This window comes from Channa argus, chromosome 6 (genome assembly GCF_033026475.1).
Source record: "Channa argus isolate prfri chromosome 6, Channa argus male v1.0, whole genome shotgun sequence".
NCBI classification, from domain to species: domain Eukaryota; kingdom Metazoa; phylum Chordata; class Actinopteri; order Anabantiformes; family Channidae; genus Channa; species Channa argus.
In genome coordinates this window covers 5,081,549-5,107,219 of record NC_090202.1, presented here as the reverse complement: position 1 = coordinate 5,107,219, position 25,671 = coordinate 5,081,549, and the positions used below count along the sequence as shown (strand labels likewise).

The window sequence follows — 25,671 nt, the reverse complement described above, 5'->3', positions numbered from 1 at the left end:
AACATTATTCTAGGGCAAATATGATTTTACTTTTTAAATCTTAATCCAAGGAGTTTATTAATTCAAACTGCTTTAATTGCTGCAGGGCTCAATATTACCAGCAAACCTTCCAGCAAAATATAAAATTTCCTATCCCAGAATCACAGTTCAAAACAGAAAATGTTCCAATTAAAAAGTAGCTTTAGGGCTAAAATCCGGCAGTGATGGTGAACTGGTCGTTAGGCTGTTTTCCTATCCAGCTCTTCTTTTGAGGTTTTATGTGTGCCACACAAAAATTTGCATAAACCTTTTGAAAGCTATGCAAGTGAATATTAAACATTAAATAAAAGTATTGTGTTCTCTCCGATTTAAAATTTTTTAATTAAAATTCTTAGGCTGTTTTCACATGTTGATGACCCGTTCCTGGATGACCCTCTGCCCAGAGAGTTTGTCCTTTACCTGCGACCCAGTGGGCCACTACAAAACCAGCTCTCCCACTTCTGGCAGCAGAGCCGGGTCACCTGTGGCAAAAATAAAGCCCATAACATTTTCCCCCACATTACCCTCTGTCAGTTCTTCATGGTGAGTCAAATGGAACTTCAGCTTAACTTTACTGGAGACTGATGGTCAAAGGCCGTTCAGTTGGATTTTATTTCCACTATCCCAGCTGTTATAAGGTGAGAGGCAAGGTTTAAAGTTGTGTCCGAGAGCCGAACAAACACAGGATGGTAACACATCAAATTTGTTCCTTCCTTTGCTCCTTCCTTCAAGAATGTAACAATGTTTTATGGCAGATTGGCACCAACAGTAACAAACATTTTGTTTGTTAGCATCTTTGAGTAGATGGATTACATAGTGACAATCAGAGACATCAACTGATGAGGTCAAACTTATGCTGATAACATTTTTTTCCAACGCCCAGCCCTACTTTGCACAATACCTCAATCAACTGTAAATTACTTTAGTAAAGGAGAGTACTGTTTTTTTTTTTTTTTGGTTTTTTTGCTCCTCATGCTCATGATGTTTATTTAATGTGGCTTCAACAAAAGATATATTTTTTTAGATTCATCCCTGACATTTTTAACATCATATGAAAGCTTTCAAACTCCACATTCAAACCATTTTACTGAGAACAGTAATGTTGCACCCTGTCACACACCAGAGGTCAAATATTACTATTGAATACCCTTTTGTGACTATTACTATTACATATACCCTGTTGCTATTTTGAAAATGGCTCGTGTCTGAATAAAACTGTAATGTACTGTAACATGTATGTTTGCATTATAGATGGCAAAAAATGCATCACTTTAAGCTGAAGACAGTAATGTCATGAATATCAAATTTATTCTTCCTTCTACACAGTGTGCAGACCACCAAGTGGAAGCTCTATGTGAGGCCCTCCAGGCTACTGTACAGCAGTGGCGGGGTAGATTTCCCAGTCCCCTGCCTCTAGAACTCTACACGTCCTCCAACTTTATTGGCCTTTTTGTGGCGGACCAGACAGCTGATATCCTCAAGCAATTTGCAGCTGATTTTGCCACTGAGGCTGCCAGTAAAGCAGGTAGGAATCACAGGCAACATTCTCAAATTTCAATGGGTTTGAAACCCATTTGTGGTGTGTCTCCCTTTCTGTCTCTCCAGTCTTTGTTGTTTTTGTCAGTACTGTCTGTTGTGTTTAGATAGTGTCAGCATCAGTTCATCATTTAAATATGCATAGAAAGTAAATTTACTTTCATAATATGAATGCAGTCGTATTTATTTACTAAAGCACTCACTCAATATGTCACTGTAGGTGGTTTTAAATGCAGACCAAAGTGAAACTGACTGCAAAATGGTATTTCAGGCAACTTGGTGCCAAGTGAGATTAAAGGCTGTGGTTTTTGTGTTAATGCTCTGTCATGTTTCTGCCTCTGTGTGACAAGCCAGATAAGAGCGTGTCATCAGCATCAGATGTGGAAAAATGTTGGGTTGGTTTTACTCAGCAGGTTTCATCACTGATAATAATAAGCCTGGTTTGAATTTTTATGAGACTCATGTTCAATATGTTGTCGGTGTATTGCTGATGTGGAATACAGCACCGTCCAAACCTCTGGCGCTTTTAGAAAGTGAATTATTTCTAAGCTGTGAAGAACTGTCCTGGGCTTTGAAGTAGTGAGATAGTGGTCACACCGTGTTGGTGCAATTTGCATATTTATCACATGCTATACACTAGCCTATTAAATGTAATTTCCCCAAGACACAATCACAGGAATAGAAGCAGCTGTAGATCACAAACCCCCCCAAAAATGCATCCAAGTCTATAAGAGTCTGTATGACTGCGGCGGAGGAAGGTAGAGCGGTTGTCCATCAATCTTGCAGTGGTTCAATCCCCAGCTCCTCCAGACACGTGTTGAAGTGTCCTTGAGCAAGACACTGAACCCCAACTTAGTTGCTCCCGGTGAGCGTTGGCCAGCTGCATAGCAGCTCCCCCATCGGTGTGTGAGTGTGTGTTTGTGATAGTGAGTGCGAATGGGTGAATATGAAGCAGTGTAAAGTGCTTTGAGTGCTAATAGGTAGAAAAGCGCTTTATAAGTGCAGAACATTTATGAGGAAAATCTGTGATAATATAAGTTGCAATAAACAATTATCTGAGTTTTTTGAAGGTTTACTGCAGACCTCAATTAATTGTAAATAGCAGAGGTTTAAGGAGCATGTGTACAAACTGAAAAATTCAAGAGCATATAAAGCATGTTACAGTGGGAGCTGAAAGAACAGGTGTTCTTTCATTGGCTCACCAAATTTTATTGCACAAACAGTAGCAAGCTTACAACTACAGTAATGTCTTCCTGTCTTAGCTGTCTAATCTGTGTGAAGGATCTAAGACCCGCCCCACCACTAATAGCACAGCACAAATTTAGTGCTCTAATGTACCTAATGCAGAAACATGCAAAATATATTTTACAAATTTCTATGCCCAGAATCCAGAAAGATGAATAATTTTTGGGAATATGTACCATTGATCTAATTTGATAAAATAAATCGGGTGCAATAAGAGTATAAGTAGTTCTGTAACACATCCATGGTTTTCTAGTTTTAATGGCCTGCTGGTTCTGCTGTGGCTTTTTTACTTGTTTACTTATGTGAATAAACATTTTCTCAATCTTCAACAACCACAAAAATGCCACTTAATCACAAAATTAATTAAAGGGTGTCTCCTTTACTATTCATCTTGTCTTCTTCAGAAGTTCATGTGGAGCCTCACAAGAAGCAGCTCCATGTAACTCTGGCCTACAACTTCCCCTCCGATCACCTCTCATCTCTGGAGAAACTGGCCAAGGGCGTCGAAGTAAAGCTGGGCTGTGATTGGCTAGCTGTCCTGTTTTCCCGGGACATTCGTTTTGCTAACCATGAGGTAGCTGTTATTCCCACTGACAGTTCATTTTTTACAATCACTTATATCTATTATTTACTATTGAAACATGTTGACAAGTGTCGACGCTGACATATAATTACAAATGTCAATGACTCTAAATTTCACATGTTTAGACCCTGCGAGCTATGTACCCCTACATGCCTCAGAATGAAGATGAGATGGAGCTGGTTCCTGGAGATTTTGTCTTCATGTCTCCAGTGGAGCAGGGCAGTACTAGTGAGGGCTGGGTGTACGGAACCTCGCTGGCCACTGGTTTGTCAGGCTTGCTGCCGGAGAACTATGTTAGCTTGGCTGATGAGTGTGACACCTGGGTCCTCCATGGGTGAGCAAGGAACTCTGTCCTTATACAAGTAGTACAAAATAAACAAATAAAAAGCATTGGCATTATAATACAAACGCAAATGACACAACCTTGCATTCTTCCATTAAGTCTTTATTAATATCCTAATATCCTGGCTGCAACTGATTTGAATCTGAGAGCTACCAAGAGCTACAGCTTAATGTAAAGTGCTTTATAGATCAGCTTTGAACCACCAGGAAACAAAAACACATCCAGTTTGTACTCCCACACTGATGTCTGTGCTTTTCGTCCACCATAGCTCCCATTCTTTCTTCAGCTGTGGGCCTAATGACAAGACCAGTAAAGATAGGTGCATGTTTGACGGATTGCTGGAGAGCCGACGCTCTGACAACACAAGTCCAGGAGACACGCCCACCCTCAGTCTAATTTGCCATCCAATGCAGGTATTTTTGTGTTCATAAGCAAGAATTGTTTATTTGACAGATATTGTTATTACATTTAATGGAATTAATAAAACATGTATGGTGTAATACAATCCCTTCTTAAAATACTGGAACACCAAGGCCTGTTCATTGGGGTCAAAAATGGATATTAGCCAAAAGTTCAGAATGTCAGCTTTTACTTTTTATATTTTTGTTTAAATATATTTAAATTATAGAACACAACAACATTTGATTAAATTTTTGCAAATTTTAAGGGAGCAAAAGTTATTGACCTGTTTTGCTCCGTGTATGTTAATCAGTGCACAAGTGGTTTCCTTGCTTGTTTTTTTTAGGAAATTCAAAAGTCTGTTCGATTTTCCCTCTTTTGTCAGATTAGATTTTAAATGACTTGCTTTTCTCCCATAGACAGCTCTGTGGTCTTCATGTTACTTTATCCTGTTTAACAACTGGTTGAATCCTAAGGCCAACACTTAGAGTCATATGTTCTAATACTTTTGCTCACTTACAATGTGGGTCATTTTATACAAAATGTGCTATGATGTGTGTTGTTTAACATATCTAGATATAAATACCTGGAAATAAAACTGAAACTCAGAATTTTTAATCCTAAACCCAAATGTAGTCAGTTTACATTGCATCAAACGGTTGGTCTTGCTATTCAAATACGTTTGGAGGGAACTGTATATTAAAACTTTCATATTGTCCTGAGACTTATTGAAGCCTTATATTTCCAGCAGGTCCTGCGGATGAGTGGTGGTCACTCTCGACAGCCGAAGCGAACACTTTTTGTCTGCCGGCATGGTGAGAGGATGGATGTGGTCTTTGGCAAACAATGGTTGTCCCTCTGCTCAGACAGTAAAGGTGAGTACATGCAACTCTGCCTTAGCTTGAATTAATTAAGCCAGTCATCACACAAACAAAAGATGCTGTAAACGATGCTTATAAAGGTCACTATGGGATTAGACTGAGGTGGTCAAACACACACCACTATTTTTAACACGCTCCATAAGTAGAGTAGAAATAAGTAAAGGAAAAAAGGGAAACCTATGTAACATTTGGAAATGTGTGTTTTTGTTTGCAGGAAGATATGTGCGTTCGAATCTGAACATGCCTTCCAGTTTGCCACTGTGGGGGGGGCAACGAGACTACGACATGGACGCTCCTATCACTGTATTTGGATCCATGCAGGCTCGACTAGTGGGTCAGTAGTTTCACCTAACCATAATGTACTGTATCGTTTCTGATGCGAAATGAAGTCATTTGACACTTTGTTTATAAAATGTATTTGAGTTAAATATGTGCTTTTCCAGGTGAGGCCCTGTTAGAGAGTAACACAGTGATAGACTTTGTGTACTGCTCCCCCTCTCTGCGATGTGTTCAGACTGCACAGAACATCCTGAAAGGTGAGAAGACGCACTCATTTTAAGCAGTGGCCCACAGAAACACCTACAGCAGTAGCTCAGGGACATACAAAAGTTGACCATCTTTCCTTTGCTTTATGATCAGTTGTGATCAGTTGCCTTTGTGTCAAACAGGTCTACAGCAGGATGGCAAGCTGAAGGTGAGGGTGGAACCAGGGCTTTTTGAATGGACCAAGTGGGTTTCTGGGAACTCTCTGCCTGCATGGATACCCCCCACTGATCTGGCTGCAGCGCATTTCAGTGTGGACACAACTTACAGGTGATAGAAAACACCTCAAGGCAAAATAAACCCTGTGCAGTTAATTATATGTTATGTGCATCATTAGTATTGTGAACCTTTTCATCTTCTGCAGAATATCTTACATACAAGCCCAATTTCCAGAACCGTTGGGACACTAAAATGTAAATAAAAAGAAAACTGATCTAGGAGTTTAGCTGCTCTACAGTTCTCAGCCTCATTGCCTCATATTTTTAACCTCATGATGCTTCAAATAATTTTAGATCACGGGTCTGGTCAGTTTATCACCTGGACTCTTGGACCCTCGCTGAGAAATGTGTTAACTGGATGGCAGCAATGTTGCTCCAAAATGTGTTTATATATCTTTCAGCATTAATCCAATAGACCATGCAGTGCTAATGATTTCTAAGAGTGTTGAAGACATTTTTTGACACAGTGTTGAACCTCGTCCCACCTTTACTTCTAAAACGCTCATTTCAGGGATACTCTTTTTAAACCCAGTCATGATACTGACCTGTTGCCAATAACCTCATAATTTGGGTAAACTATCCAGTTTAGGGAATATATCCAGTGATTCAATTGGTGAGTAATCTGAGTATTGTTAGAGTTTGGTCAAAGTTATATAAATCCAATAATCAATCAATCAATCAATAAATCTTTTTTTCAAGTTAGCTAGCTTTGTGATACCAGATAAGCTTGTTTAACCCCAAAGGTAACTGGCTAAACCACTAACTTTGCTCCCCTTCACTTGAAAGTAGCTATATTCAAAAAAGGAATGTAAACCATATCAAGGATTATTATCCATTCTTCATTTACCTTTCTGTTGAATGCTGTGGGAATTTGCAGCATCTGAACTGGTACGTATGTACCAAAGTAGCTGTCTTGCTTGTCCAGTCTCCCTGTCCTACAGAGAGATCCACCTGTGTAGGTCACTGAAGTGTCTGAAATGAATAAAAATCAACTTTTATTATATAGCCCCAAATCACACATCAGATATAAACAACAGTTTTTATTTGTGCCTGTGCGTGTCATTGTTTTCTTATAATTGGTATTTGTCTCCATGTAGACCTTTGATTCCAGTCAGCAAGCTTACTGTGTCTGAATCGTATGAGAACTACATGAGTCGGAGCTACCAAGTGACCAAGGATATCCTGTCAGACTGCAAAACCACTGGTGAGAGAAACACACAAAGCTCCTTTGGGCTTTTAGAAAACTTTATCCTTTGTGCCACCTAATCGGACACCTAACGTCTGTATTTTGTGCGTGAGACGTTACATTGTTTGGCGTTCATACATGTGAAGCTGTACTCTGTTTTACAATCTCATGTGTTTGTCCTCTCTGTAGGAAACAACGTGCTGATTGTAGCCCACGCTTCTTCCTTAGAGGCCTGCACACGGCAGCTGCAGGGCCGCAGCCCACAGAGCACTAAGGACTTCATCCAAGTAGTGCGAAAGGTCTGTTCACAGCAAATCAATTTTACTGTTCATCCCTTAGCTTTCCCATTATAACTGCATGTCCAAATACATGGGTTTGTGCCCTTAAAAATACCAGATATGTAAGAAATATGTGTATAGATAGGGAAGAAATGTTCAATGTTCACAGGAAAATGGTTATAATATAACTTCTGTCATTTTTGGGTTGTTTTTTCCATGGCTAGTGTAACTCAGCATGAACCTACTCATCTAATACTGTAATTTATTAAAAACAAAAACACATTATTTTATATTTTACATAATTCCTCTCTTTTACCTCTGCTCTCACAGATTCCGTACCTGGGCTTCTGCTCCTGTGAGGAGCAGGGAGACACAGGGGTTTGGCAGTTAGTGGATCCTCCCATCCTCCCCCTCACACATGGACCAAACCACACCTTTGAGTGGAGGGAGACACTTCTGCAAGAATGACATCCGCCTGATCCCAACTTGCCCAACCTTGATCATACTATACACGCATATTATCAGGCCAGTGCTATGTAATACTGGATCTTTTCCACCTACTTGCACAGCGACTGGTTTTGCGGTTTCCTGCCTAAGGATGAGGACCTGAGTCCCAGTCGCTGAATGGTGGGTGAACTGGCTGCATTCCCCTATGGCTGGTTTCAATATAGAATTTACAGCTGTCAACACTCAGGCTTCATTGTATTGTTAGTTTTTGAAAGAAGGACGAAATTTGGGCAGCATGGCTGTGTGTCAGCTGCACTGTTTGGGAGAGCTCTCACTCGCATTCAAGTTTGAAGATATACTTTGATATTATCAGTCCAGTCTCAGGAAGTTTTGTGAAATTAGCATTGGCACTTCTGAGCATGAGTAGAAAGAAAAATATTTTTCAAACACCAATGTATATTATTACATCAAGTAAGCAGGATTGAATTAGATGTGTGACTCTGATGTAAAGCCACTTAAAGCAAAGGCTGGAAATTTAGCTTGCTTTACTTTCCTCTTGGATGATTCAGGTTTTGCTTCTAACCCCTTACTAATGTTCCCTGATCATTTCTCACTTTCAAAGTCAAACATTATTAGATTCCTAAATTTAAAGCTTAAAGTCTAAAGCTACACACTTTGTCATCACCTCTCCACATTTAAATGGCAACTTCACAGTCTTTCAGCTTGCACCCTATAATTGTCATTTAGGAAATATATGTATTTCATTCTGCAATCATTGTATAAAACTCTCCCTCTGTTTCTCAACGATAAACCCCAGAAAACATCATCATCTGCTGGTCGTCTAAGACTACAAGTAGTAGTACTAGTGGTGGTACTATTAGTATGAGCAACCACACATCATCTGCAATGAAAAACTAGTTCGAACTGCCACAGTTTATTATTCAAAATATCTTGATACTCCTTTTAATGATATAAAACATTGTGTTTTGTGTCAAACAGCTCAGATCAGCTGTTTATTCTGTTATGTCTTAAACTGATGACAGGCCAAATGATAACTGTTGTCTGGTATGTGTTCTCTCTGTGAATGTCACCACTGTGTCTTTTAGGAAGTGAGATGCATCACTTCCGTTAACAATTGGACTGTTTATGTAGAAAGCAAGAAGCAAACTGAGTCTCATTCACATCAGCTGCCGTATCTCGTTCGAGTAAGCGCTTTCAGTTTTTGAAAGAAGCAGTTATTGGAAAAAAAATACTTATTCAAGCAAGATTTCATATCAATTTAACCAGTCTATTTATGTTAATGTGATTGTTGAGAGCAAAATTAACACGTTCTTATGAGCACATCCACGATCCACCTATAGGGTCCAAGGTCCATACGCCATGGTCGCTAAAACTCCTGTTGGGAAACACTGCCGAACTAAAGAAAGTAAGCTGAAACGAGGAGAATGAAGTTGCCCTTTAAAATATGTTTTGAAGCTATTTGTTTTTTTACTAAAAATGTGTTAAAAAAGAAAAGGTACATAATGTAGCTTTCATGTGATTAGTCTAGCTGTGTCTGAACTACTCGACTCCCTTGTTTGCGCATTCACCTTGATGAGGTGCAGTATAGTAGCCCACATTTAAAGTTTTGCTATCTGTCATATCTGATACCTTCCATTTTGGACGTTTTGTACTTTTGTTTTGCTCAAGGGTTTGAGGACACTGCACAATATGTCAATGTACCATTTTGACAATTGCACTAGATAGGACATTGTGGTTTTGGGCCTTTCTGTGTGAAAAATGTGTTAAGTTGACTTATGTTGTGACCTATAATAGCAGTGTGACACTATACACATAGCTACTACACAAACAATATTGGTATGCTAATATACTAAAAAAACTAAAGTTAGCTTGTCAGAATGTGTAGCATCAATAGCTAAATGAATATTACCATGTAACCTTGCTAGTCTTTGTAACAAGATTTAACCATGTTACCATGCCATCATACTATCATGGAAAATGTTGTATATTAACATGTTAATTAGAATGACTCGGGTACGGAGTTCAGCAATCATCACCTGCTAAATGTTAGCATTAAACATGTCAGCCTGATGACATGCGACGCAAGCATGTCCTCTTTAAAGACAAACCATTAAATTTGTTAGTGTTAACGATTAAAGCAAAGTTTAGTGATTCATCTAAGAACTTGCTGCATTACAACTTCAGTGGGTTCTTAAAAACTAAATGTAACTAAATGCTACTTAATATACATTATTTCCACAATATCTGAAATACACTTTCAGACAGTTTATTTTGCAAAATGTAATGAGACATAAGAAATTATAATAATCCGTTATATGTTACAATGTAACACATTATAAATGAATTATTATAAATGTACTACTTTCCTGCACAAATCCCAGCAGCATGTTAGAAAGTACACATGAGCTGTTGACACCATCCCAGTTTGAAACACAGTCCTCCAGGTCAAAGAGAAAACAGTTGATGTAAATTCTCTGAAAACAAATGCCAATAGCTTAGGAAAAACAGATCATATCTGCCTAAATTTGGTTTCAAGTCTTTAACAAGGCTTGTTCAGACTTAATGTAGCCCTTCATTGGGTCATTTGAACCAAATGACCAAAGGTCAGGGAAGGTCAAGCAGACCAAAGGTGGTCTGCTAAATGACCATGTATATTCTATTCAATTCAGGTTATTTATAGGGCACCAAATCACAAGACTCATCTCAAGGGACTTTACATTGTAAGGTAAAGATGCATTGTAACCTTAAGATTTTAAAAAACTGGCCAAAAGATTCCCCTTTAGCAGGAACTAAGTGATGGTGTGGAGGAAATGTTTCCTTTAATTGGAAGAAACCTACGACAGAACCAGTGTGTGCGCTCAGGGTTGCTGGCTGTCTGCCTCGGCCACAAATATGTAAGTTATTATAAATGTTTTTGACCACTGTCGAATTCTGTGCCGGCGGGATTCAGGTGCCAGACTGTTGCTTCCCCTTACACACAAATCTGAGTCTCTCACAGATCTGTACACTCCAGAATGCTGACCTGCAGACTGAGTAGCATTCAAAATTAGTTTTGTGCTCTCTCAAATATTCCATACACTTCCACAGCCCCTCATGTTGTGTCTATTTTGGCACTACATGTAGCACATAGAGTTACTTTGTCTTCTACTATTCATGCACTGTATGTAAAACATGGGACGGCTGACAAAGCACAAGCTCCACTGTTGACAATCATATAGTAGCGATTTGATTCTGGTCCAGTACTTTTTTTAGTAAGTGAGTGTGTGTGTGTTATTCAAGTGTTCAGCGTAACTGTAAATAATCATATTTTGAAAGTCTTCCAAGTTTTATTTCTATTTATTTATAAAACTTTTTTTCACATGTTACAAAGCATGTTACAGAAGACTTTATGCTCTGTATCTCAGGTGTTAACTGCATTTAAAACAAGTGTATATGCAGATCTGAAAACTTTCAACGATTGAGTGGCTGTGTTGTTGTGGCTGCCTCTTGGAATTAAAGTGATGTTTTCTTACTCGTAGCTTTGTATCTTTTGAACTTCATGTTATGTGTTCTTCAGTCTGCTTTCTAACACAAAAAAACATTTTTACAAGACAGATCACCTACATCTGCTGAAATGAGACTTTTTTCCCCCTAAATCTTAAAGACTTTGTCCTGAAAATTTCAAATATGTATCATAAAGAAATCAGTTTTCATATGCTTTTTTTTTTTTTTGTATTTCAAGCTTTAAAATACGAGCTGAACTACTGTATGTAGAAGAAATTTATTTGCTCTGTTCACTCCTTTGCAAGACTTTTTCAAGGTTTTCCAGAGACAGTCCTACATAGAAACATGATCTGCCCATAAATGGACATCTGGTATATGTCCACAAGCCCATCCACTCCCATATTACATCCATAGATCAGGTTAGCCAGCAGGCTTCCACAAGCCGGGCAGTCAGTGCAGAGTGGATTCAGCATGAGAGAGAGGCCTTAAAGAGTCGAGTCCTTAAATTAGCTGTTCAAACAGAGCTGAAGAAGAAGTACTGCATAAAGGCCCATTTTAAGAAAAAAAATGAGCTTTTGAACTTGTAATTTGTCCAACATCATTTTATTAAAGCTACAGAATAAAAATGGAAACATGAAATTATACAAAACATGGCCTCTTCAATGGTTTTCAATTACCTCTCACTTGCATTGTAGCTTTATAATGATCACGTCTATGCTAGTGAGAACAACAATACAGTTTTCTGTAAACAAAGAAATAAAACAAAAAGTCACTATTTTGTTTAATGTGGTGTTCTGGGTCATACTTCCTTACTAGTTCCTTACTTAAAGCAGCCAAGAGGTTACCAGTCTTAGAAGATAGCATATACTAAATATGTCAGTAGAGCTGCCAGGCAATTAGCTTTAGCTTAGCCTGTCTCTGCCCAAAGTTCAAAAATGATCACAAAACACCTTCATTCTTAACTTTAGTAGAAAGTTGTGTGGAAACTTTTCACCTTAAACTGTTTCAGTTTGAAACTAAACATCTGTTAAATTCCAAGTGTGTGAGGGTTAGGCCCTGAAGTCAGCACTGCCCTTTATCATGGTTACATTCTTAATATCATTAGTGAAGAAAGAAACACTGTATTTGTAACGTAAACAATTATAGTTTCTATCATGTTTCAAAGTTTTATAACTACAAAACGAGCAGTGAGTAGAGTTTTAGTCATGTCTGCTAATATTCTAGTTCTTTTTCATTTAAAATCTCAAAGAGTTAAGTGAAATTGCTGAATTTAACAGTAACATTTATAAAATCTTTTATAGGTAGAAACTATTAAACTTAGATAGATAGGTAATGTTACTGACAACATATTTGTTATTGTTTCAAAACAATTTTCATAGGAAAGATTACATCAAGAGAGTATTAGTTTCAGGATTTAACCACAATCGTGTTGAGTGAGCCAAGCTGGAGGTTTCCCTACTTTCATCATTTGCCTAAATTGAGTTTCTCATCATTTCTAAACTCGTTCTTCAAAAGATCAACTGGTAATATGTCTTGATACAGTAACTTTTCATTTAGCTCAGAACAAAAAGCCTTATATTTTTCATTCCCTTTAATCTGCAAACCAGTTATTGAATCCAATTACATCTGCTGCACAAATGTTGTAAATACTTTGACATAGGAATATGTTGATTCAGGTGTTGCAGAGAAACACACTGAAATGTGTTTGAACATATCACATGTACAGCAGGAAAAACGTGTTATTCACAGCAATAACATTATCAGAATGTTTCATCTGCTTGATTGTAAAAGACTCTAAATCCAATAAAACTATTCATCCTATTTTGTGAGTGAATCGGTGAATGTGAAAGCTGTGCTAACGCATGGCTGAAAATGAAATACTTGTTTTAGCTCAAAGATTAAATAATAACCCGAAAGTTACTGACATCCAATGAAAATCTGAATGTTTGTTTTCTTCACATTTTTTACGTGTTTCTGGATGTTTCTGGATGTACACAGTGCAGGTGTTTGGGGAATGAAACGCTATCATCACATATGTCAGAGTTCAACGAAGCACTGCTCAGAACAATGTCCATGAGTTTCACACTGCATATTCTAACATTGTTTATAGAGAGGAAGTAGAGCCGAGATAATAAACATTTTGGAACGGCAAAAAGTCATTGTATATTTAATAATAAACAGCCAGTGGGCTAGAAAACGATACAATGTTGGCTTTAGCTTTATGATTCATTAATTTGCTGCCAAGCTGCTATATATTCTGTGGGGCTCCTGAAACAGATGGACGGACAATAAAAGATAAACTATAAAGTAATATGAAAGTAAATGTATAATGCCTAAATAGAATTCATTGTGTTTAACATGTTTTTTGTGTAAATAAAATAATTTAAGTTATACATATACTTTTACATATATATACATATATATATATATATATATATACACACACACACACACACACACACACACACACACACACACACACTTTGTAACTTTGAAGAGCTGATGGAATTTGACTTTCTGAAATGAAAGTTGCACAAATTGGAAAAATGATACTTACTTCAACATGCAATTTTGTTTTTACATCACAAAGTTTTGTTTATGATCAGTAACCACATTACACTGGAAAAAAATGTTACAGAAGCCTGAGATTACATGATAAATAAAGGTACACACATTTAAAAAGTCCTGCAACATTACTGTAACATATCGGTTGACATCATTGTTATTAATTATTTATTTATTTGACCATACGGTTCAACAAAAAAAAGGGAATTTTCCATGATTGTTGACATTGTATAAATTTTTGCATCCATTTAGAATTTCTTATGTTAATTTATAAAACAAATTCAGGTAAAAGAACAATTTTCTTCTAGCTCAAGCCCTGTAAACCTCTGACAGGAAGACATGGAGCTTTCGAAAACCATCACATTTCCTCTTGTGTCCAGTAAACTGATGACATCTGGTTTCAGTGGGAGGTACAGCTGTACATGTCATTGCAGGTAGAAGTGAAAATTGCTCTTTTTCCTCTTTCATTTTGCAACACATTTCTCTTTTGTTAGATGGGCCACAACGTCCAGTGAACCTTTTGTGAAGCCTGCAGATACTTTGGTTACAAAACAAGGTGTTGTCTACTACATACCACATACTCTGGTGGACTTCATCTAAGAACAGCTATGCATTTTATAGCTGTTTCATGTTTTTTACACAGAAAGCACCATGAGTGATTCCATATAATAACTTTAAATATACAGCACTTTACTACTTCTTTGCATTCTGCCAATAGCCATTGGACATCAAGATTCTTGAAAGATATAGTCCTTTCTTTTTTCTTTTAGATACACTGTTGAGTTATTTGAATCAGGAATAAAGGCTGCACCCTGCTGACTGGCCATCTCCTCTAACTGACAAGGTTTGAAGAGGGTTAGTTCACAGAGGTGCATTTCAAATTGAAAAAAGCTTCACATTCCTTAAACAATAGGTCAGATGAAGGTGTAAACATGAATATTTTAACAGCCTCTCTGGTGAAGAAGATCAAGGTGAAAACCAAGCAGTAGTTGCCCTCCACCTGCTTCTATCATGTGATCCAATCGCACAGCTTTGTTACTCTGGAACCTTGTGTGACATCTCAGTATGAGAAGCTGCACAAGCTGCTGAGGGGACATGAGGAGGACAAACAGCTGTGAGTGAGCAGCAGAGCTTTGAACTCAACTAATAAATCTGCTTAGCAGCTGGACAGCGTATCTGGTAAAACAAGCAAAAAAATACTAGAAATGTTTTTTTTTTTTAAATTTGCATTATTTCTTTCTCCATTTGGTCACATTATAATTAAGGTTCAGCCTAAGTTACTCAAAAGCTCATAAAGAAGGGACATTATTCATGGTGAGACCAATGCTAGAAGACACACTGCTCAAAAAAATAAAAATAAATCTATTAGTTCATTATCTGTTACCACTTATCCTGTTCAAGATCATGGAGGGCTGGAGCCTATCCCAGCTGTCATTGGGTGAGAGGCGGGGTACACTTTGGACAGGTCTCAAGTCTGTCTCAGGGCCAACACAGAAAGACATACACAGACAGACAACCATTCACACTGACATTCACACCTTTAGGCAATTCAGAGTCACCAAGCCAACATGCATGTGTTTGAAATGTGGAAGAAAACTGACACAGTCCACACCAGGAGGTGGATTCAAAGCAGGGACCTTTAAGCTATGAGGAAGCAGCACTAAAAACTCCACTGAGGGACTTTTTTTTTTAAGTAAAATATTTTGACCACTATTGAATGTTTTGTCACAATGACATTCATGTTCCTACAGCATGAATATCTTTATTTAACTTTATTTCATCAGGTCAAAATTTCCCTTTACTCAGTATTGCATGAGCACATTCTTGATATTAATTACTAATAAAATTCCCATTTGCATGTTGACATTAATTCCAACTCCAAGCTTCACTGGGCCTCAGTAGATTCACAGCTGCCAGAACAGCTGAGGTCTCTGCAGTAACCAGTAAACAGGTACTAAGTGATATTTAATGCTGACTTTAACTTTTGATTGTTTTTTTACATTTCAACATAACCTGGCAGAAGGTTGAAAGACATTTAGCTGTTACAGTTGTCACAATGTCCTTTTCATAATAGAGGAATGTCTTAAAGTACATTTATTGCAACAATAAATGAACATAAACAATACACAGAACAGGTCTAACAGATGAAAGATTGGGATGATTTAAACACAAATTTTTTCTTATGAAATTTTGACAGAAGTGGTAAAACAAAGTAACATTTAATCATTTTTACACCGAGTTCACTTGCTCAGTTGGTAAGGCAGTTGTCCATGGACCACAGGGTCAGTGGTTCGATCCCTGCTCCCGGCTACATGTCCTTGGGCGAGACACTGAACCCCAAGTTGCTCCCGGTGGGTCAGGTGAACACCTTGCATGGCAGCTACCGCCATCGGTGTGTGTGTGTGAATTGGTGCATGGGAATCAACATTGTAACGCGCTTTCCAAAGCGCTATATAAGCGACTATTTAGCAGTTGTACCACAAATCTTTCTGGCATTACACCCATTTTTAGGACAATATAGTGAGAAAAAAAAACAGCATAAAACAGCATAAAACATGTGCAGGGCTTCGCTGTGGGCTTGTATCAGATATTCTCCAGTCACATATTGAAACTGAACAGCAATGTTGCTCAGTATAAACCTGTACAAGCTCAGCTGTGTCACAATGTTCCCTACAGTTCACGGTAATGTGTTTGTATATAAATCAATTGAAAATGGTATGTTCAAAATGAACTGGATAAAGATTTTGCACAAGTCCTTATGCTTCACAATGCTGACATAATAAAACAAATAACTCCAGTGAATAAAGTTTGATCAAGTAATTGGGATTGAAAATTAAACTGAGCTTTCACACCTAAATTTCTCAGCAGAATGGCTTCCTCTAAACCAGAATCATGCGTCCACATGCTTGGAAACTCATCTTTGATACCATCAAAAGTCAGCTTTTTACTCTAGTTTAACTTCACCGCTCACCTGTTTCCTGGCCAACCATGATACTGATGACATTAGCAATAAATATTCTGCAGTGATGAATTTTATTGGCATTACCTGATAATGAAACTACACTGATAATGTGAAAAGAAATGCTGAGAACGATGTTTGAAGGCCATTTTGTGTTTTCTGCTGACATTGCCAGTAAGGCATAGGTGATGGTTCCATGAGGTACTGTATGTAAGAGCAGATTGGAACCAAGACCAAGAGTGACACAGGCTGCAGTGATTCTTAACAAGTTGTAGTTAACTTAGCAGCATATTGCAACACTGAGCACAACCTTGGGGCAAGTAGTGTTAAAAGGCATTCAAGTTTTTACTTGACACAAGGCTGTGACTGGCTGCACTCAAGGACCTGGTCACTGTCCTGATGGAGGAGGATTATCTGGCATCATTAAGCTGCCTGGCCACCGTCAGGATCTCCTTGGCTCCTTTGCTCAGCAGTAAGTTGGCCAGGTCGACCCCCAGACGCTCAGCTCGATCTTGGACTTCTCCTGAGATCTTATGGGCTGTGACTCCCACTCGCTGCACTCGCTCGTCCACCTCTTCCAAGTTCTGTCATGCAATACACACATTGATAACATAAAGTCCAGTAATGAATTTGAAACATGATTTTACGGTAACTATATGTTCCATCCAGTCTCCTAATGTGTGTGACACCACACAGGATGTTTTTGATGAAAGTGCAGGCACCCAGCTATTACCTTGTTGTCGGCAGCAATGCTTGTCTCCATGGTTTCCTTCAGGCTGTCTGATCCATCCAGGCTGTACACTGCCCCTGTCAGGTAGAGCTGGAAAACCCAACGAAAACTCTTGTTTTATACTTTTTTTTATACTTCTAGCTAAACATCAATGTGGATCCACTATGTTCCCTTCTGCTGCGTCTTGGTCTTATTTGCTCCCAACATCTCCACTTTCTCAGGAGTTGATATGTTTCCAACTATGCACTTAAACACATGTGAAAACTGGATAAACAACTGACTCAGGAAACCAGACTTTTGGTTTTTCTGAGTCCGTAACAGTAACTGTTGACTCAGTTACCTTTTGTTCATGTTTAACAGAGGGTTTAACAGTTTGTTGTTAATAGATTACGACATGTCAAGGGAGCTTCTTCTTCATTTAAGTGAAGTTTTAATGCTTCCTAGCCTGCTTACCTGGGAGTCTTTCACTTCAGTGTGTACAGCCACCGGAACACTGCATCCACCCTCCTACAAATGTTGAAATGTTCAGTAAAATGTGCTGGAGTGAATACAATTAAAGAAATTAGTTGAAGAAAGTGTGTGTGTGTGTGTGTGTGTGTGTGTGTGTGTACCAGGTGTTTAAGAAAGGCTCTCTCAGCTATGCAGCGCAGCACAGTATCATTGTCATGGAGGACTGACACCATCTCCAGGATGTCTGCATCTCTGGCCCGAACCTCCACTGCCAGGGCCCCCTGAAAAAATAAACAATTAAAAAAATAGAAACATGTTAATTTCCAGAATTTGGACATGATTAGATGATTAGTGTGGAATTAAAAGCCCTAAAAGTTCTCACCTGTCCTACAGCGTACATACAGTCTTCAGGCTCTAGGATCTACCAGGAGAACGCACACACACATTTGGGCTGTTAGATGAGTTATCGCTGTGGCTTTAATTAAAGGACTTGATCTGATCGTGGACTGTACCTGGCTTATTCGGTTCTCCCAGCCCATTCTCCGGAGGCCGGCAGCAGCCAGGATGATGGCACCAAAGTCTTCCTTTTCATCTAGCTTCTTCAGACGTGTATTCAGATTACCACGCTGGAGACTACAGTTAAGGTGTTAACTGTAGCCCCCCCCCCCCCATGAGTCAGTGTAGCTGTTTTCATGTTTGCACAAGGCCTTCATTAAGGATACAATATCTCTGAACTCCAGGTGAGGGAACCTCTTCTTCAGCTGAGCAGCACGGCGCAGTGAACTGGTGCCGATCACACTGCACACAAAACACAGTATTAAATTATTCATATGTATGATATGAGTGAAAACTGACAGTTTTATAGTCTGTTGGACTGTACCTGTTCTCTGGCAGGCTGTCAAGAGTTTTCCCGACATTCTTTGGATGTAAAACCACTGCATCGTGAGGACTTTCTCTCCTGAAAGCACACGAAAACCATTTAAATGGAAGTTGGGGATCCCACCATCCTCACTACAAAAACCTACTTAGTCTGAATAAACTCAGCAGTCTGAGTTAAATCATTTATTATGCATAATTAAGAAGGCTTAAGCCTTTTCTTGTCTGCAGATTAATTTTTTTAATACGTTTTTGCAAAGATGGAGGAATGATAATTTGGTCCTTAGCCATGTAGACGAGGCGCATTTTTGAAGGGATCTCTTCAAAGACTACATTAACAGTGGAAATGATAAGAGCAAGTACGACCGGTTGATCAAATTGTGGTCTTTTTTAGTTTTCCTTTTTTTAAAAAAAACACTTTGCTAGCTGCCACAAACTGCTGGACAAATTGGTTCAATCAATCAATCAGTTAATCCTTCAAGGGCCTGCTCTAAAACTACTTTGTTGAATCAGTTTCAGGGTCCAGCTGCTGCTAAAACTCATCTGTGCTAACACTGATGCTCATTTACCACCAGCAAACCTGAACCCAACAAACACAAGTTAGACACCTTATCTTCCACTGAGCCATCAGAGTTGATAGGTCACTTCCACCTCTGTACAAAGTTAATAAGCTTCTACTACAGTTTAAACTAGGCTCATAGGTTATTTCTTTTTTGAACAATACAGGAACAATAAAAAACTCCAGGTAAACTTTCTGTATAAATGTTAGACTGAGGTGACACTATAGAATAAAGGTAGAATTATTTCTACTAATTAACAGGGAACAAGCTGGAAAAGTGACTTTAAAGCAAAGCAGCAGGAGCAGCAAATCACCTCTCGACCACAACCAACACAGTGTAGGAGCACTTACTTGAGAACAGCTCCAATGGTGAATCCTGGAGGCAAAGCAGTGGGAAGATCCTTCAGGGAGTGAACGACCAGATCGACCCTGTGGGACAGAGAAATACACTCATGTGTATGTTTGATGGTATAATACGACCATTCAGTAGCATATTTGATATCTTCACAGCAGCTACACAACAGCTACTTCTGCTACCACCTGCTACTTCTAAGACTGAATCAAAGGGTTTCTTCCTGCTTGGGTTTTATCTGAAAAATATTCTTAGGGATTTTTGAGAAGGTGATGACATTTGGGAAAAAAGGGGGAAGAAAAGCCCCGGTGAATGATTAAGACCTGGGTTACTGAGGCTTACGTTGGTATTTTATTCTTAGTCAAATAGTTGTTTGTGTATCTACCTCCGGTTTAGGACAGTATAGTGTAGAGTAGTGTCAGCCACAGATCCCACTTACTCATTCCTGTCCAAAGCATTCTCCAACTCTTTGGTGAACAAACTCTTCTCTCCAATCTGGAGTGAAAAACAAGGAGTCTGTTATATTGATTCTTTAAAGTAAAAAAACAACAAAAACATTAAATAATATTTTAGTAGTACGTTAAAACTGGCAGGCAAATGATCTAAATACTGAGTAAAAACAGTGTTCACTTAGATTTATTGCTGATGTCCATCTGTTATAATATGAAACACACATTTTCACTATGTAGCTAAAAATAACATTTTTCACAATTTTTGGACATTTTATAAACAACAAGATTTATGGTGCAAATTAACTGATAGTGAAAATGATCAGTAGCTTTAAATTAAAACATAGTCCCTAGTTTCAGCCCTAGATGTGTAAAAAGTCATGTGAACAAAGCTCACCTTGGATAAGGCTGTGTCTAGGATTTTGTCTCCAGTTGTTGACATGCCAACTGAAATGAAATAAGACATGGGTAAAACAACAGCAGTTCAAGTTTTAAAGGGCTGCAATGTTGAACGCCGAATTGTGTTATTTTTTTGTTTAACAAGGACCAGGACTAACTGCTTTGACTTATCATTCTGAAATAAGCAGGACTTCCTATGTTTACACACAATACACAAAATCTAAATTTCTTATGATTCTCACCTATTTCCAAGTGGATGTCAGGGTACAGTTCTTTCAACTTTTCGGCCACGCTGTCAGTCTGGATGCGAGCCAACTACAAGACAACAGCATCACTTGACTTTAGTTACTGATGTTTGTAAAAACTAAAATCCATTAAAAGAGTAGGTGACCATAATATCAGTATGACACTGTAATCGTAAAAATTTTATTGTTGAGCAAGAACTATGTTATCTCTGCAATAAGAGCCCCAGACATCATGCTCTGCTGTATCTGAGGCAGCATGGAGGAATGGTGCATCAGATAATTCACAACTAACTGACTTATAAAGGCTCTTTAAGAGTTCTGCTCACTTTACAAGAACATAACTGAAATAAAGCTCTGACTTTAAAAATACTTTACCTGACTTTTGCGGGTTCCAATCCGGATGACCCGACTAACCTTGCCGTTCCCTTCCTGCAGATACAACAGAGAAGTTAGTCAAGAAAGTGAAAACTCCATCCCAAATTTCATCAGAATATTCTGATGATGAACCAAGCACATTTACCACCACATATCCATCACTGCTTGCCTCACCCTAATGTACTTGTAAGGTCCTTCCTCCATAACTCTGTGTGTCTGCACTGAGTGTATGCACTGTAGAGGCTATTGTGTCCGCTGTGTGGCTGGAACTGTCTGCTGTGTCTCTGTGAGGAGCTGTGCTGAGGTCATATAGTCTCTAGAAACTGAACAGTAGTCTTTTCTTTCCTCCCTAAGATACCCAGATACCTCCACCCCAAGATATCTCTGGTTGAAATAGATAAGGGTGTCAATTCACAGAGTCCGTTATAAATGACAGGGAGGGGCAGCTAAGCAGGGTGTTGGATGTGAGGTGTGGTTATCTGTTAACAAAGACCTTCCTTTTTGTCCTTCGTTTAAAAAAAACTGCAGTTTTTAATGTGTCATTTGGAGATGTTGCATACTTATATTTTATTGATTATGGAAGAGGCTTGTGACTGGCTGAAGGCTTGATGTGATGGGATTGCGATGAAAACAAAATAAATTTGCTATTAAGAGAGACTTAGGTTAAATTTTAAAATATAATTTATGTGGGTAAAGTTTTTGGAGGACCTTCTTTCGATATCAATGCTGTAGATCAGACACGACCCAATCTAAAAAAAAACTGATCTGCTGATCATAGTTCTTACTGGGTTTTAGCAAAAGTACCAAGCTCATGTCCTTGGTTTAAGTAACCATGTCCATCACCTATTAATTATCTGAAAATTCACCAAATGAGCAGAGCCACCGTGTTTTGGCTACGAATCTTCAAGTGAGGATTTTTGGCTTCATAGCGTTGAAAAAAAGTCCGTTCATACAAATGATTGACATAGATCATATATATATATATATATACACACACACACAACATATCTCCAAAGACGTGTACTGGGGTAATAAAGAGATTCAAAGTTTAACATCTCCTGTGTACTTGACAGACGCAGCACTGCACCGTCCAATGGGAAGCTGAATACTACAACAGACACTTATTTTAACCAATCGCCGCGCTCCAAATGAAGGACTACGCGGAAATGGCGCTCATTATTTTCGCTTATGATGGCGAGCCCTTACTGGCTCAGTTTGTAAAACACCGACCTGAGAACTTGCTTCCTTCGACATGACGACAATCTGCTTTCTTCTGCCGATGTTGTAGGAGTCAACAGCGCGTTTTGTTCGATACTGATTTCATAAAAACAAAAATAAAAAAATAATCATTCGGAGACGTTACAGTGCTGCTCTCATACTGCAGCCATATGACTAAATGCAACCCTTGATCTCATTGGACCAGTAAAAGGTCACTTCCTTGTTCCGTTTCTCAGTTTCCTCTTACGGTTACGACAAAACAAAATTAAAGCATCCAGTTTGTCTTTTTACAGCTACAACAATAGTATGTTTTAGACAATTGTTATTTATATAATTTTAAAATAATTATCGGAAAGATATTGGCCAATATGACTGTAATAACACATCAACTATACACAAGCTAAAATAGTTCAACTTAGTTAAGCCTGTGTAACCTTATTTTGCAAATTCCTATTTAAGCCATCAGTGTATGAGTAATTTTATCTAGGCCTATGTCTATTTTTTTTCCCATTCATCCAATTTAATCTGTCTACAGGGAAATTAAGTTTTTGACATGTACAGTGCATCCAGAAAGTATTTCCAGTGCTTAACTTTTTCCACGTTATGTTACAGCCTAATTTAAAAATTGATTAAATTCCTTATTTTCCTCAAAGTTCTACAAACAATACACTGTAATGACAATGTCAAAGAAGTTTGTTTGAAAGCTTCGCAAATTTGCCTTTAATTATGATGGTACAAGCTTGGCTGGTTGGATGGGAAGCATCGGTGTGCAGCCATTTTCAGATCTCTTCAGAGATGTTCAGTTGGGTTCAAGTCTGGTCTCTGGCTGAGCAGCTCCAGGACATTGACAGAGTTTTCCTGTTGCCACTCCTTTGTTATCTTGGCTGTGTGCTTAGGGTCGATGTCTTATTGAAAGATGAAGTCTGAGGTCCAGAGCACTCTGGAACAGGTTTTCATCAAGGACGTCTCTGTACATTGCTGTACAGAGAGCCCTCTACGCATTGCTATGTAAATTCATCTTTCCCTCAATCCTGACTAGTCCCACAGTCCCTGCCGCTGAAAAACAATATAATATCTGGTAATGATATCTGGTTTCCTCTAAACATGACACGGCATTCATGCCAAAAAGCTCAATCTTTGTTTCATCAGACCAAAGGATTTGTTTTGTCATGGTCTGAGAGTCCTTCAGGCGGGCTGTCACGTGCCTTTTATTGAGTCGTGGTTTTCGTCTGCTCACTCTACCATACAGACCTGATTGGTGGAGTGCTGCAGAGATGGTTTTTCCTCTAGTAGGTTCTCCTCTCTCCAAAGAGAAATGCCGGTGCTCTTTTAGAGTGACCATCGGGTTCTTGGTCACCTCCCTGACTAAGGCCCTTCTCTCTCGATTGCTCAGTTTGGCTGGCCAGCACGCTCTAGAAAGAGTCCTGGTTCAAACTGGGAAAGCTTTCTGTATGTACTGTATATTTGTGTCTTTAACAATCCAATGCTTTGACAATGTCACAATATCCAACCCTTGTCATCTTAGTACTCTCTCCTCAGTTCCTTTCATAGCACTCTAGTACAACTGAACACTGGAATCAGAAGTCACTTTCTGCCTAATTGATTAACTTCCTGCTTGGTAAAACAATTTGTTGCACTTTGTAGCATTATTAACGTTTGGAAGTCATAACATTGAAGTTAAAGCATTGAAGCAATTTTTATCTGGTAACTGGAAACACCCCCAGCTTGTCTCCAAGATGTTACATGGCATCTTAGGATATGTTTGCAGACGCCTGAAGAGTCTTTCTCCATCTCCAGCAGCTCCACAGAAGTTGACTGGAAAGCAAGAAAGACTTGAGCTGCATGTCTCAAGAGCTTATTATGGTAGCAGAAAACTGCCTCTTTCTAGTTTGTCTAGATACTTAAAGAAAATACTACCAAAATATACATATACAGTTTAAATATTGTGTACACTTTGAGGGTTGTTTTTATTTGCTGTTTAGACAAAGGGTAAAACATTCATTAGCCACTTAACTGCAAACGATTAGGAAAACTGATTATATTTGACCAAATATAATCAGACAACTAGCTAATTAGTCATCTTTGAACTAGTTTCAAGCCCAAACTCTACTAAATAGTTAGCCTGTCTATTATTCATTGAAATAGTGATTCAGTTGTCAATAGAAACACATAAATAGAAATGTATGTAAAAGCTAAGAGAATGCAGCTCATAGCCCACCAGAATTGTTTTTACACATTTTTAAAACTTTCAAACTAAAACTTTGATTGGAAACATTTGCTCATGATGTTTATTTTGGCTTGGATGTTTCAGAATGTTTCTATGACAACAGAAGGACACAATACACTGACTAAGTCACGAAACCTATAGTTTTAAACAACTCTCTCAGTCTGTTGATCAGGTTGTAGAGAGAAGACATCTCTCAAGTTCTTATTTTGGCTGTCCATACTTACACGAGGCATTTTTTTGTACAAAGTTTTGCAAAATACTTGAAAATATTTTACAAAGCATGGAGGCCTCACAGGCAACAAGTCGACTTACTAATGGCATACTCTGCAGCGATTCTGCACGCTACCAAGTGATAGACTGGATTGGAGAGGGGGGGTTTGCAACAGTTGCCAAGTGTTTAAACTTAGAAACTGGTAATGGAGTTGCAGTTAAAGTCCCAAAAAAGGATAATGAAGACATCCTAAAAGGTGAGGTTGCCATACTTGAAGCGGTGCAGGCTCTTGACCCAGACAAAAAGAACATTGTCAAATTCCTGGAGTATTTCAGATTTCAGGAGCTGTCTTGTCTTGTGTTTGAAATGCTTGACAAAAGCATCTGGGATCTGATGAAGGAGAGAAAATGGGCACCGCTGAGTCTAAACGAAATTCGGACAATAACACAGCAGGTACTTGTGGCCTTTGACGCCCTGAAAGGTCTGGGAATCATCTATTGTGATCTAAAACTTGATAACATCATGCTCGTCAACCACAGCAAACAGCCGCTCAAAATCAAACTCATTGATTTTGGTTTGGCCCTCCCAGAGAGCAAAGTAAAGCTGGGAATGAATGTGCAGCTTCTTGACTACAGGGCGCCAGAAGTAATTTTAGGACTTCCTTTGACAACTGCTATTGACATGTGGAGTTTGGGCTGCAATTTGGCACACATGTATTTTGGAAGACCCCTCTTTCCCCACAATTGTGAATACAACTGGATGAAAGTGATGCTTAGCCTGTTGGGGCAGCCAGATCCACGCCTGTTGGCTGCAGGAGGATACACACGGGTCTTTTTCACCTGGGAGGCGGGACAGAATAACCGAGGTATGCGATT

At 38.7% G+C, this 25,671-nt stretch overlaps 2 protein-coding genes across 4 annotated transcripts in view; one reads left to right on the top strand and one right to left on the bottom strand.

Moving 5' to 3' along the window:
- Nucleotides 1–11,966, top strand: part of LOC137128405 (ubiquitin-associated and SH3 domain-containing protein B-like) — a 49,199-nt gene extending 37,233 nt beyond the window's left edge. Inside the window, exons 3-14 of one of the 2 annotated variants that reach the window (XM_067506339.1) lie at nucleotides 375–561; nucleotides 1,345–1,543; nucleotides 3,204–3,373; nucleotides 3,508–3,716; nucleotides 3,994–4,138; nucleotides 4,876–4,999; nucleotides 5,220–5,339; nucleotides 5,449–5,541; nucleotides 5,674–5,818; nucleotides 6,864–6,970; nucleotides 7,142–7,251; nucleotides 7,561–11,966. In XM_067506339.1, coding sequence (XP_067362440.1) covers nucleotides 375–561; nucleotides 1,345–1,543; nucleotides 3,204–3,373; nucleotides 3,508–3,716; nucleotides 3,994–4,138; nucleotides 4,876–4,999; nucleotides 5,220–5,339; nucleotides 5,449–5,541; nucleotides 5,674–5,818; nucleotides 6,864–6,970; nucleotides 7,142–7,251; nucleotides 7,561–7,698 — 1,747 coding nt within the window. In that variant the 3' untranslated portion in view covers nucleotides 7,699–11,966. Of the gene's footprint in view, nucleotides 1–374; nucleotides 562–1,344; nucleotides 1,544–3,203; nucleotides 3,374–3,507; nucleotides 3,717–3,993; nucleotides 4,139–4,872; nucleotides 5,000–5,219; nucleotides 5,340–5,448; nucleotides 5,542–5,673; nucleotides 5,819–6,863; nucleotides 6,971–7,141; nucleotides 7,252–7,560 lie in introns of both variants that reach the window. The other variant, XM_067506338.1, reaches the window with a different exon arrangement.
- A 3,732-nt stretch (nucleotides 11,967–15,698) lies between these two features.
- Nucleotides 15,699–22,553, bottom strand: LOC137128406 (porphobilinogen deaminase-like). 2 transcript variants are annotated; one of them, XM_067506341.1, is made up of 14 exons: nucleotides 22,371–22,553; nucleotides 21,141–21,194; nucleotides 20,763–20,835; nucleotides 20,519–20,568; nucleotides 20,112–20,167; nucleotides 19,672–19,749; nucleotides 18,766–18,843; nucleotides 18,608–18,683; nucleotides 18,398–18,511; nucleotides 18,268–18,306; nucleotides 18,047–18,166; nucleotides 17,889–17,942; nucleotides 17,439–17,525; nucleotides 15,699–17,289 (listed from the first exon to the last, which is right to left on the bottom strand). In XM_067506341.1, exons 1-14 carry the CDS (start codon nucleotides 22,392–22,394, stop codon nucleotides 17,116–17,118), a joined length of 1,077 nt encoding a protein of 358 aa, XP_067362442.1. In that variant the 5' UTR covers nucleotides 22,395–22,553; the 3' UTR covers nucleotides 15,699–17,115. The 2 variants fall into 2 exon arrangements, with proteins under 2 accessions (XP_067362442.1, XP_067362441.1); XM_067506340.1 differs by lacking the exon at nucleotides 22,371–22,553 and adding an exon at nucleotides 21,315–21,467.
- Between the last annotated feature and the right edge of the window lie 3,118 nt (nucleotides 22,554–25,671).

Coding starts and splice junctions, on each gene's coding strand:
- LOC137128406 (XM_067506340.1), bottom strand. CDS start 21,344: ATGGAGGAAGGACCTTACAAGTACATTAGG. Junction 18,684..18,765: donor GACAGCCTGCCAGAGAACAG/GTACAGTCCAAC, acceptor TTTTGTGTGCAG/TGTGATCGGCACCAGTTCAC. Junction 17,290..17,438: donor GCATTGCTGCCGACAACAAG/GTAATAGCTGGG, acceptor ATTGCATGACAG/AACTTGGAAGAGGTGGACGA.